This window comes from Colossoma macropomum, unplaced genomic scaffold (genome assembly GCF_904425465.1).
Source record: "Colossoma macropomum unplaced genomic scaffold, Colossoma_macropomum, whole genome shotgun sequence".
In the NCBI taxonomy this organism is placed as follows: domain Eukaryota; kingdom Metazoa; phylum Chordata; class Actinopteri; order Characiformes; family Serrasalmidae; genus Colossoma; species Colossoma macropomum.
This window is the reverse complement of record NW_023494795.1, coordinates 5,900,429-5,913,625: the sequence shown is the minus strand read 5'-3', so window position 1 is coordinate 5,913,625 and position 13,197 is coordinate 5,900,429. Positions and strand designations below refer to the sequence as shown.

At 41.9% G+C, this 13,197-nt stretch overlaps 1 protein-coding gene across 3 annotated transcripts in view; it reads left to right on the top strand.

Annotated features, from left to right (window-relative positions):
* The window catches only part of tprb (translocated promoter region b, nuclear basket protein), a 53,330-nt gene that overhangs the window by 38,344 nt on the left and 1,789 nt on the right, over positions 1-13,197 (top strand). Inside the window, exons 38-48 of one of the 3 annotated variants that reach the window (XM_036581282.1) lie at positions 1,990-2,070; positions 2,188-2,373; positions 4,105-4,236; positions 4,595-4,667; positions 6,389-6,549; positions 6,691-6,759; positions 7,177-7,271; positions 7,693-7,799; positions 10,199-10,297; positions 10,841-10,994; positions 12,686-12,804. In XM_036581282.1, the coding sequence (XP_036437175.1) occupies positions 1,990-2,070; positions 2,188-2,373; positions 4,105-4,236; positions 4,595-4,667; positions 6,389-6,549; positions 6,691-6,759; positions 7,177-7,271; positions 7,693-7,799; positions 10,199-10,297; positions 10,841-10,994; positions 12,686-12,804 (1,276 nt within the window). Of the gene's footprint in view, positions 1-1,989; positions 2,071-2,187; positions 2,374-4,104; positions 4,237-4,594; positions 4,668-6,388; positions 6,550-6,690; positions 6,760-7,173; positions 7,272-7,692; positions 7,800-10,198; positions 10,298-10,840; positions 10,995-11,398; positions 11,433-12,685; positions 12,805-13,197 lie in introns of those variants that run through there. The other 2 variants (XM_036581280.1, XM_036581283.1) reach the window with 2 other exon arrangements.

Genomic DNA, 13,197 nt, shown 5'->3' with positions numbered 1-13,197 from the left:
AATACACAAAAACCTCAATAGTAAAATGCAGACACTTGTAATAGACCTTAAAATATTACATGGACACTTGAAATATTCATAATTTGTATGTCCCCAGGTGCTCAGTCTTTGAAATCTACCTAGTTGTTTGAAGTAAACACCTGGTATCCTTTCTTTGCTGCAAGTTCATTAAGACTTGGGCTCAATTTCTGAGGTGCTGAGCTAAAGTTAAGTGTTTATGTTGGTTGAACTGCAGCTGAAATGCATTTTGGTGATATGACTGGTGTGGAATTGCGCTGAATTGTGTAGAATTGAGGTGTAACTGCTGTCCCATAGACTATTGTTGGGGTAGGAGAGTCAGAGTGCACAGTGCCTTGCAGGACATGCTGGGGACTGTAGTGCAGCGCACAGTGAAATGGATTAATATTAATAGAAAATTAAAATATGGCCGGATAGGATTGTGTCACGGGCCTTATCTGGCCCGCGGGCCTTCTGTTTTGACAAATGGGTTCTAAATGGTTTGTTGGAGTGGAGGTGGTGTCTAGTTGTAGTGTCTTTTTGTGTAACCCAAAAATGTTGCCGCCATCTGCAAATCTCCAAATGTGGTCTTTGCTCCTTGAGACCACCGGTGGTTCCAAAACGCACTTAGTCATATTCTTCATAAATTTCATATTTCATAAGCTACATTCAGAAGGTGGGGGTCATATGAGAGCTGTAACTGTCTTCTTTCCAGTCAGATAGATGGGTGATGTAATTTTAAACCCTTATAATAAAAGAAGCTGAACTCAGTTTTTTTCTACTGAAAGTCGACCCATTTTTCCACAAATCTGGGCTATAAACTATAAACAGATGGCGTCTCTTCAGTGATCTGCTCTGTATAAATTACTTTTATGAAATAATACAAAGAGCGTCTAAGATTTTTGGCTTTCAGCTGTAAATTGTAAGCATATAGCAATATGTGTGATCATAAAACACATGTTCTGTTAATTTGAGGGAAACTTTTACAAAAAAAAATAAATAAAATGATGATTTACTTTTATTTCATGCAGTTACTGAATAATTCGCCTTATGATTTGGTCATGTAAATTCAGATGGAAAAACCAAAATATACCCTGGAGCATAAGAGGTTAAAGAAATGTTTGCCTCTTTGATCATTCTCATTATGCGTGTGCACAAATGACACTAGTCCTCTTCCATTCAGGTGCTACAGCTCTGTTTTTTCTAAACTTCTTAATTATTCCCCTGACAGTAGATACAGAGTGCATATTCAGGCACGTAGCCTTTTTAAATAGTCCTTCTCTGACTTATGAAGGTCAGCACATTTTCATTTTTGTGTTATCTCATCTTCATGTTGATGATGGATGAATAAGGGGAATTTGGCATCTGACACCTCTTACAAATGTGGACCGCTTACAAGTTCCTGAACACTCAGTTGAAAAGGGGGAAAAAGTTCAACATAAATGGAACAACGGGATGAGTGATATGGCAAAAACATATTTCAGTACTATGATATTTAGACTTTCACAGCATTTTGACAGGCGCAGGGCACTAGAAGCGCCACGTTTAAAAATCAGAAACTTTGGTTTTATTCAACATTTTCTCATAATGTACTGCCCTAAATCCAGTGAAGCAGGACTAATTATGTTTTCTAGTTAATGAAATAGGCAGTTGGTCAGTGTTCTTTAGGTATGGACAATATCTACTATATATACAGAGAAGCATACTGTTTATCACAGTAATAAAACTGAACATCATGATGGTAAAATATTATATTCCCTGCATCTTAAGTTACATGCTTCAATTACATTTTGTTCATAAGAATTTTTAGGAGTGCCAATAACACGTTTTGTTAATAAGAAAATGTTAATTAGGCTCTTAATTAGAAGTTAGGTTTATCTCATTTTGGTAAGCAATTGGGGTGGCAATATCTACAGAGCCCTTTAGTGAAAGGTGAGTATTGATTGTGTGTGTGTGTGTGTGTGTGTGTGTGTGTGTGTGTGTGTGTTGTAGGAGGAGATGCTTGCTGAGGACAGCACTGAGGCTGAAAGTGTTGTGCCAGGAGACAGCCAAGAAGCCCCTGATGCCAGTGAGGTGTGTATTTTGTGCATGTGCATGCGTGCGCTGCATGCCACATATCACATATTTGCTATAATAATAATAATAATAATAATAATGCGTGTGTGTGTGTGTGTGTGTGTGTGTGTGTAGGAGCTGGAGCTAAACTACCCCACCCTGGAGAGGGGGGCTGAATTCGGGTTGTCTCAGGAGATAATGTTCTCTCAGGAGCCCGAGGCTGCACACAGCCAGGATGAGCCTGACGAGCCAGTCATTGTTATTGTCAGTGATTCAGAAAGTGAAGAGGAGCAAGAGGAGGAGACGGATGAAGAGGAGCAGGTAACACATCCAAACACCTCTTTATCGGAAGGTCTGTAACTGATCATACCAGCCCTGAGCATTTTCCACTGTGACCACCTGTAATGTACCGTCATGATGTATATGTAATGGCAGACCTCACTTTCATCCTCTTTTTTTTTAAATGAGAGTGTAGCAACTTTAACGATGGGTGGAGGAAAGACGCCGGGGGCCGGTGTGAAGACGGAGAGCTTTCTTTTATTGTTATTTATACACAACGCAAAACACTCGGCTATTCCGCCCTACAACGTAAGACGAGACGCTCGCTGGGACTTTTCAGTCCTTTCTTTTCTTTCTTTCTTTCTGGTTCGGTTCAGTTCGGTTCAGTTCAGCTCTCACGCCTTCATAAGTCTCCTTGAATCTCTCTGGGCTCTGCCACCTACAGAAGGAAGAGATGGCTATAAGTAGGCTGGCAGAAACAAGGCACAGGTGAACATAATCAGCTACTTAGCTCGCTGGTTCAGCCAGACCGGCTTCTCCGTCCCGCGTTCGACGCTCGGCCACACCCCACTCTCCACAGAGAGTTTGATTTATTATGTAAACATTGTTAAAGTTTTAAAACATACTGTTCACTCATCAGTCCATATGTAAAAACTAAGCTGCAAATATTTTAAAATCTTAGTTTTTATGTCACAGAACTTGACATATTTCCATTTATCAGCATGACCTGCTGTGTGAACGAGGCACAATGCAGGGCAGCCAGTAAGAAAATGGGTAATTTACATGGCAGTCTCAAACAGGGATTTCACATAGTTCAGTTCATTTAAAAAGAACTAAATTCTGTTGAAGTGAACCTGAAAGGAAACCAACTGCAAATGACCTCAGTTCTTTTTGTGTTCACACTGTAAGTGAACTATAGAGAGGACTCTATATAGGTTTTCTTTCTGGTCCTTATTGCGCAGTCCTCACGAATTGGGCAGCGTTCTCCAATAAAACTGACCTTTTATGTGGGGAGAGGAACTACCAGACACGCCTGCTGCTTTCCTATTGGCCGCGTCTGCTGTGTTGGGCTCCTTTTTCAGCTGTGCTCGTCAACGAGATCCACCCGGCAAAAATCCACATCTGCAATGAAATATGAAATTGTGTGTTTGAAAGAGTATCCTGAGTAGAACCTTAATGATCGTTTGTCTGTTTTTACCTGCTGAAGTGCTGGAAGACTGTCTGTGTGTAAGGTGAGCCTCGATGTCTTCACTATAAAGCAAAGCAAAGCAGAAGCGAACTGGGGCCGTTACACAATGCACAAATCAATCGAACCACAAAACGAATCACAAACAGTTCGATTCGTTTTTGGGGCCGTTTAGAGGGTCTGAGTTTGTTTGTCTTGTTTACATATGCAAAAGAAACCATGACTCAGCGACTCACCTGAGTCCACTTCATACACAGAAACGGCCCAAGTGTGAAAACGCCCAGAGGCACCATAACGGAAGGAGCCTATTTAATTCTAAAGCCTAAAGAGATGCTGGAAAATGGTCATGTGAAAATTACGTTTTTGTCACACACCACATACACACAAATGCCTTAGGTGGACTTCAGGGGGAAAAATAGAATAAAAGGAAATTGTAACATTTTAAATTAATTTACCAAAACTTTTCAGAAGGTTCTTTGAGTCAGTTCTACTTTATAATCTACACATTAGTGTTCCGACTTGTATATGATAAAGCTGTCGTGCATAAATGGCGGTATTGACATGCTGGTGTTACTTCATTGCCTCAGGATTACCAAGAAGAGGAGGAGGAAGAGGATGATGACGATGATGAAGGAGGAATGGGAGAGGAAGGAGAGGAGAGCAACGAGGGGAGCGGCAGTGGAGATCCTAATGAGGCCTATGAAGGAGACGACACGGAGGTAGACACACTGACACACTTTCAGCCACCAGACAGACTTCAGTGTTTTTCTGCTTAGGGAGCGGTGCTGTTTTATGTGTGTACTATTACTATTGTGTTAATTGCTAGCATGTCATAAGCATCTAGAGAGGTTGTGGAAGTCTGGAGAGAGACTGCACTGAGTCTTATGCGGAGAGTATGGGGAAATGATTGGCACAATCCCAGTAATGTACAGCTTCAGTTGGTGTTTGTGAGCCAGACTAGATCTCTGTCTAACTCTTAGCCATTTTTCCCCAATTTGACAGTCTCTTATTTCTCTCATTGATCACATCATTGTAAATAAATAACACTCTGATTCTCTTGCACTCCTTCTCTCTCAGGGTCCTGATGCCACAGACCCCGGCACTGAGACAGAGGAGAGTCTTGGCGCATTGGACTCTCAGGCTTACAACTGTAAGCCATCACAATTCTAACTGTGCAAATTATTGCAGAAAGACCATGATGAAATTCATGGGCAGTAAACAACCAATAAATACAGGGTCAAGTTGTGTTGTCTGATAATACTAATAAACAATTGTTTTTATTCTATTTATTTATTTAAAAAAAATAATTTTAGAACAAGTTAGTACTATAATTCATATATAAGTGCAGTGATGGATTAAAACTCAGTTTGCCATGACTCTGAAATCACACGTGACAGTTATTGTTAACATTATTCAATGTAAACATTTTTGGCCTATCATGATTAAGATAATTAATTGCAGTTAATCTCATTCTTTTGTGTCGTAAATGGTTAATAGTGTTTGTCTAATTTGTTAAAATTAAACCCTAAGGAAAGATTTTGTTTCCATTTAAAAAGTGATGCGTTTTTTTTTTAGCTGAGTGGACAAAATAAGCTTCATTAGAATGTGGTTCAGTAACATTATTTGAGTCTTTCACGTGGACTTAACATGAAAATGATGTGAACGTGAGAATAGGGTGATGTCTACTGAGAAGCAACAGTGGCTGTATGTGCATGTTCCTACTCCTCCATGATTGTAGCCTCTCACTCCCACATCACTATAGGGCAACTATAGTTTTCCACTTTGAAGTTGCAAAAAATCACAATACTTAGTATTAAAATAAAATTAAAATAGTATTTTAATTACTAATTATAAATGTACATTACTTAGCTGACACTTTTATCTAGAGCCACAGTGGTAAGTGAAAATAATGTTAAGGCTACGTTCACATTACCGGGTTGAAGTGGCACAAATCTGATTTTTTGCCCTAATGTGACTCAGATCTGATGTTTTCAGCGCTGTCTGGTCACGCAAATCTGATCCTTTCAAATCCGACCTGAGCCACTTTCGTATGTGGTCCTAGATCGGTTACATATCCAATTCGTGGCCATGTGACCTTAATGTGACGCTCAGATCGAAATTCATGTGCTTCTTTTTTCCGCACTGCGCCATCATTCAGCGTTACCATGGCAGCAGCGCCAAACAGAAGTTAAAGCCTGTAAACGGTGGAAAAGCAGCTCATCTCACCTTTTTCTCCTTCGTCTCGCTCTAATAATGAAGCTGAGAGCTGATCAGAGTTAATTATCTTCTCAGCGAAGCTCGTTCTGCTCGTTAGTTTGTGCTGATGATGAACGTGATTCATTCACGTGACGTTACTGAGTAGGATGTGCTCATGCGGGTCATTTCAGGACGCCGGTTCATCACATTAATGACAGATTTGAATCACTTACCTAAATGAGTGTGAACCATCGGGTCAGAGAGATCGGATTCGAGCAAAAAATCGGATTTGAGCAACAAGGCTTGTAATGTAAACGTAGTCTACGAGTCTTGCCTAAGCTCTCTTGTAAATATAGCAGTGTCTTTCCTACCTGGATGGGGAATCAAACCGCCAGTCTTGCTCATGTGGTGGTGTTATCCACTATGCTATGCTTGATTTGAGTGAGCTGAAAAGAATGTAAATGCCCACTACTAGTGACTGCATGTACGTTAGTGCATTAGTGAACGCAAAATAAGACATTACTCTATATCTGACTCTTATTAATTAGGTTCTTATTTATATTTTTTATATACTTCCAACTAAAAAACACCCGGTTATGTTTGAAGTTCCTACTTCCTACTAGTTTTCATCGTCTCCAGTTTTCTTCATGAGCGTCTCTTTTTCTTACCCCTCAGTGGTTGCCAGCCTGTCTGGGGACTTCTTCACTGAGCAGCCAATCAGCAGCTCTGCTCCCCGCCCTCCACAGACAACACGGGGACTTCTGCATCCACTGCCTCATCGGCTCAACATCCTGGCCCCGCCCGCACAGGAGCTGGGTCCACCTGCTCAAGTCCAGGTACAGTTGCACCAGCAACCACAGTGGCAACAGTCTGAAAGTGCTGAGTTTACTGTGCTTGTGGGTTTATGACTGATTGCCTGTGTGCTCAGTGAAAAGTGTGAACGCTTGTTTGACGGTCAGATGAATGTGTTTCCGCAGCGCATCCCTGTCAGGCGGCAGACAACTGCACGTAGCCTTCAGCTTACTTCTGGAGTGGCCGGTAGTGCAGTGAGTAGTCCTTTCTATTTGTGATGGCATGAGTTTTACAGAGTTGCCAGTTTATTAGGTACATATATCTACCCACACAGGCTTTTTATTAATAGGCAGCGCCCATTGACATGTTACTGCCATGTCGGTATCACTGCTGTGCTGGTTTAGCACCCAAATAAGATCTGGGTCAATGGTGGTTCCTTTCCATTGGGTTGGTGGAGATGCTGATAAATTTTGCTGTAACAGAGGAGCTACAGTCAGTAACTGTAAACCTGCAAAGTGCATCCATGTGGCAGATGTTTATGGTAAAATAACCGGTGAGTGTAGGTAAAAGGAAGGTCGTAAACTGGCAGATCAGTGTATTTATAGTGAATTTCATGTTTCTGCTCTCTGTCTCCTCTCCTCTGCGCTCCTGTCCCTCTGTGTGTCCAGCAGCCGCAACAGCACTTCTATGAAGAGGAAGACCGCATGGTCCCCAGCACCCCGACTCTGATGGTTCATCGGTCAGACTGCTTCAGTGAGACAGTCAAGTAAGTCCCTGCAGTGACAATGAGAGAAGACCAGTTCAGAGTAGAGCTTTAGCCCCCCCCCCCACTTTATGGTGGCATTTTATATTACAGTGATAAAAATTTGCCTTTGTTTACCTTCCTTTATTCCACCTAAATAATACCATTATTCATAAACTTGTGTTAAATGATATCAAGGTTATAAGTATTCTCAAGTAGATTTGGTGGTTATGTGGTATCTATAAAAAAAAGTCCCTGTCTTGGAACCTATGTCCAAACTATTATTATTTTTATTATTATTATTAATATTATTTGAATTTTAATTTGTAGATAGCACTAGAGTATACTTTTCTTGTTCAGCCAGATAGTCCTGTTTTGTGTTTTAGTGTGTTTTTTGTCCTACTGTTTGGTGCTGACTGCAACTGTGCCTGCCATGTTGTGAAAGTTCTCCACAGGTAGCCGGAGTGCCACGTTTTGGGTTCGGCCTCCCGGACGACGTCCCGCAGACGAGCTCCACGCACTCGGACATGGGCCTGCTGGCCGCACAAGGAGGTAGCCTGTTTCCTCTGATCTCTACCTGCTAGTTCACATCTCGATTTGGGGCACATGCAGAATAATCATTGTTCATCAACAAAAGGAGTCAGACCAGTGACAACACTGGAGCCCAGCAACCAGAAGTAGTTACATAAGGCACTGGCGTTTGGTTTTGCTCCCATAGTGAGTGTTATGGTGTCTAGACGTAATGTGTAAACTTATAAATTGCTATAGCAGCCAGTTTATCCCAAAAGAGCTGTTTCTTTGGTTGAATTATTGTAACGCTATAAACATCCCACACCATGTGTGTAGCTTCACTCTATTTCAGGTTAATGCATTTTGTGGGATTTTGGAGGCGAAGAAAAATGTTCAAACAGCATCTGTAATATGACAACACCTTTTATGGTGTGGCTTCAACATCTGTGACATCTGACACAATTAAGTCTGCTTGAGCAATTAGACAATTAAAACCTCCTGACCTACAAACCCAGTAAGTTTGGAGTGGAACACCACAACAGGATAAACACCAGTCAGCTGACATGGATTCAGTGTGGAAATGCAGCATTTTTTATGTGCCATTTAGGCCCAATCCTGTTTCACCCCTCGCCCCTACCACTTAGCCCTTAGCTCTCTGTTTTGTGCGTTCATGTCTAGGGGTAGGGTGTCCCAATTTTTGTTGAGAGGGGTAGGGTCAAGTGATTGGGCTACATGGCCCTCCAAACGGAGGTTTTTCAGAGATTCACTCCAAACAGAGTGATATGAGGGGAAAAACTGGCAAGATGGCTGAACAAGAGACCAAAGAAACCCACAAATGTGAGAATTTTCTCTGTTAAAAATTACGATAACAACTGTATTATCTTAATACACTGAAACATCATTAAACTATGGTCGTTTTCTTCATAACAAGCATAAAATTCGCTAATAGCATGCTAATGTCTTGGTAGCTGTCTAGCTAACTTTCCCATTCCACCTTAAATAGTCCAGCAGTTCTGACGCCTGAAGCGTCAGAATGTAACTGCTGCACCATTTAAGGCGGAACGGGAAAATTCGAACAAGAATCCGGTGAATATCTGACTTCAGCTTCATATCACTGAAGAATTAGGGGTGGGTGATAAATAATTGCCCTCCTCTTTGAAGGCATATGATGCCCTAAATGTAACTAAAGCCCAGCAGTGAGGAGCTGAACTTTACCCTCCTCTGCTGTCACTGCAGACGGGCCGGGTCGCCTACAGAGCTTGTTAAAAGCACTATTGAAAAAGTGGATTTTGGTTGGTGAACATGGAGTTGCCAGTATATTTGTATCTACACTCATTGGCCATTTTATCAAGTACATTTTCCACTTTGTAGGTTTACAGTTACTGAATGTATTCTGTCTGTTACACAGTCCATCAACCCCCATCCATCATTGGAAAAGGACCACCATTCTATGTACACTTACTAGCCACCTTATTAGACACATCTGCTTTGTTTGTTTCTGCACCTAGATGTCCAGTTAGAGAGTGTGGCTCATCTTTTTTCATGCACAGTTTGTGATAGTCATCCTTTAGCTCTTCATCAGTGGTCAGTTTCTGACTTCAGTGGCTAAATACAGGGTGATTCAAAAAGATTTATCCGATTTCAAAGCGCCATTTTTGTACAACCGTGAGGTGCCGAGGAACCAATCACATACCAATTGAAAGAGGGGGGTCATAGAGTTTCTGACTGTCAGTGGAAGATGCTCCCCTCAGTCTGAGAGGAGATGAGACCCCTGAGCAGAAAGCGTTCTGCGTTCTCCACTTCAATAAGAGTGAATCCGTCATAACTGTGCAGTGTGATTTTCATCATCAGTGAAGCTCCAACAGCTCAGAGCGTTCGGCGTTGGTTCCACAACACTGGATGATCTCCGAAATCGCACTGAAAGAGCCGTGAGTGCAGCGACACCCGACACGCTCAATCCAGTATGGGATGAATGTGACTATGGTGTTGATGTCTGTACAGCTGGAGGAGGTTCATACTGAGACCTTGTACAATTACATAATAAACTTTATGCTCATTTAAACCATTTACAGTTCACTGCATTGATCTGTAACGATTTACAAGTGAAGTAAATCATTTTGAAATCAGATGAATCTTTTTGAATCAGCCTGTATTATTGTTTGGTCGATGATTCTCAACCCAGTGGTGACAGAGGTGTGTGACTGGTGCAGAAACACTGCGCACACTGTTATACCTCTAGCATGTTGGTGTCACTGCGGTATCTGGTCAGTGGTGGTCCTGTGGTTGTCCCTTCACTAATCATATCCTGCAGAGTGTGCCTTTATTGTGGGTGTATCTGTTAACCTGGCTGTGTGTGGGGAGGTGTGTGTAGCGCTGATGTGTCCATGTGTGTTTTTTATTTATTTATTCATTTATTTATTTTATTTTATGTTTTTCCTCAGGGCTGGGCATCTACGACAGCCCCCTGTTCCTGCCTACTCATGAGGAGGAGTCAGGTGGACGCAGCGTCCCCACCACACCTCTCCAAGTGGCCGCTCCTGGTATGTGTTACCAGCAACACACTCACTCACTCATCCACACTCATGCAAACAAATACACTGGTAACAAAGTAACAAAAGGAGAACAGACCAAAGTGTTTTAGGTCGATGAAGTTTGATCCCATCAGTGAACACAAGCTCACCGACAGCATTGTAAGAGAAGAAAAACAGCCTCAGACTTTGTTTCCACCTGGTTAATATCCTTCTCCAGACTTTCTCTACACAGAGTTAGTTGACCATCAGTTTGATCTGAAGTGGTTTTCTCTGTATCAAATATCATTTTGTCAAACATTTATCAAGGAACCTAAAGAGCTTCAGTAAAGTTTACCAGTCGTTAAAGTGGGCCACTGTAGACAGTGGAGGTGCAACACTTTGTCACCTACTAATGAGGGAGGAGAGTTGAAACCTATAGCCTTGGTGTCAGGCGGTAGAATTTGTTGGTGGAAAGTATGTAAGAGGAAGTGAACCCTTGTAATTGTGATGTTCCTTCATTCGGTGTTGTTCACTTTTAATCAGAGCTAATGGTTTCTGCCTCCTTCCAAACAGTGACAGCGTTTTCGGAGACATCCTCGGAGGTGACTGAACACGCCTCCCAGTCTGTGCCCATGGTCAGCACGTCCACACCGGGCCTGACAGCTGCAGCCGGCCCCAGCACCTCCGAAGAACGTGATGACCTCCTACTGGAAGCTGGAGGAGACGGGTGAGTGATGGCCACGGTGGAATAGATATACAGGAGATTTGCAGACTGTTGGTTGCGCGACTCAAAATTGCAAGTGTTGTTTGGTTTACCAACGTGGGCCATTGTGTGAAGCTGACATGACATTTTTCAGAGTTTTTAGCTTAGGAATTAGTCAGTGTGATGGCCGGTATTGGTAACCTGTAGTAAAGCGGTAACAGTCCCCAGTAACAGTAAAAACACATTTACCACTGGTTTAAAAATCCATCATGCAAACCAGGTGCAAAACTTCCACGTGAAAGTGTTGCTAGTAATATTAGTAAATGCTTTTATAATATTATACAGCAGCTATTTTCTGCACATTTAAGAGAACCAGTGGAAAACATAAAATTCATAAGTCTGAGATCATATCTGCTTTGTTTTCATAGTAACTTCAGTAAAGGCTGAATTTAGGACGGAACCCTTTACCGAACAACAGTTCTTAGGTCTGTAATCTTACTTTATTTCCAGAAAAGAAAACAGTATTACAGAAACATCATAAGTTGCCAAAATGTCCTAAATATTTTCTTAACTTTAATACAACCTCAGAGCATCTTAACTTGTTTTAATCGTCTGTTTCTACTGTTTTATGCAGTGATGCTGCACAGTTCACTATAACCAACATAATGATACGTTTATCTACACTGAAAACGGTGTTTTGACTTTTCTTTCCTAAAAGCGTTTTAAAGCCGGAGACGCTGCAGCTTCGATCTCCGCCGTCCTCTCTTATTACCTTCATGTGTTAATGTTGATGATGAAATATTACAGTGATGGTGGTGAATAATGAGGAGACGGAGCTGAACATGTGTCTGTTTATTAGGAGGAGTAACGTTAGCGCGCTCGGCTAAAGCGTTTGGGAAATGGAGACTGAAACTGTGGAGCGGCGACTCTGATAAACAGCTCGATGCTCTGACACAATATTATTAACTTTCAGTTTATCACGCTTTAGTTTTGTTTGGCCCTTTTTTTCTTTTTTTTTTAAACACCTCAGTAGCTAACATTAGCTGTCTGACTAGCTAACTTGATTGCGTGTTTACGTTTCAGCTGTGCACGTATGGTCGGTTGCTAGGTAACAGACATGACAGTTGATTGTCGCCTTTGATCGAGTAAGTTAAGATTTCTTAACTTGAGATAAGAAAAGATGCTGTAAGATAAGATTCTTAAATCGAGATGAGATTTGCTTCTGAATTCGTGAAAAATCTTATCTTGACCTGTCAGATCTTGCGTTAAGACGAAGATAAGAAATTTCTCGTGTTATAAAGCAAGTTCACCCAGTAAATGGAATGCAGTGAGCATAAGACGGGATCAACACAGATGGATTGCTGATTAACTGTACACAGCTATGAAACTTCAATTTTACATTATTTAGCAGATGTTCAGCGCAACAATGTTAGGTGCATGTAGAGTTAGGAGTTCCTGCCTGGACAGGAAATAACACACCTAGTTTTCTGTGGGAGGGGCAGTGGTGTTATCCACTATGCTGTAGTTGGAATGAAGGGACTACATGTGCATCTGCCAGCTAAAAACCAGGTGCTTATTTATTGGTTGTAATAACCGCAATTGCTGTGTTGGATTGATTTTATTACATTTTCACATTTATCAGCGAATATATTGGCCACCCATGTGTCAAACCCTTTTTGACAGAGTGTGAGTTGATACTGAGTGTGTTTATGCAGGAGCAGTGCTGAGGCAGCGTTGGAGCCTGCGTCTCAGACAGAGGCAGAGGAGCCGGCCCAGCCTTCAGACGACGCCAGTCTTCCCTCTACCAGCCAGGAGCCCTCTTCCAGCTCTGCAGGTACACAAACACACATGCACCACCCTTAAGCACCCCAGGATCTCTCATTGTCAGTTCACTCAGTTGATCTTAAAGTTCAGCCTGAAGATTTTAAGGCAGTAGTTTGATCAAATTTGCACAATTTGACCCAGTATCCCAAAAAGTAGTTCATCAGCCTAGACTCGTTTGGTGTCTGAAGTTTGATTCCTTAGTTTTGCACTGGGGTCATGAGGCTTATGTAGCTTAACAAGTAATAAAAGCTTATAAAGGAAGAGACAGTTCGCCAGTTGAAGAATGAGTTGGATAGCTCATTGTGGCAGGGCCCGAACTCCGAGCCCAGACGAGACCCTGCGAAGTCAGCGGGTAGAGGATGAAATCTGCAAGGGAGGAGGTTATGGCACATGAGTCCTGAGC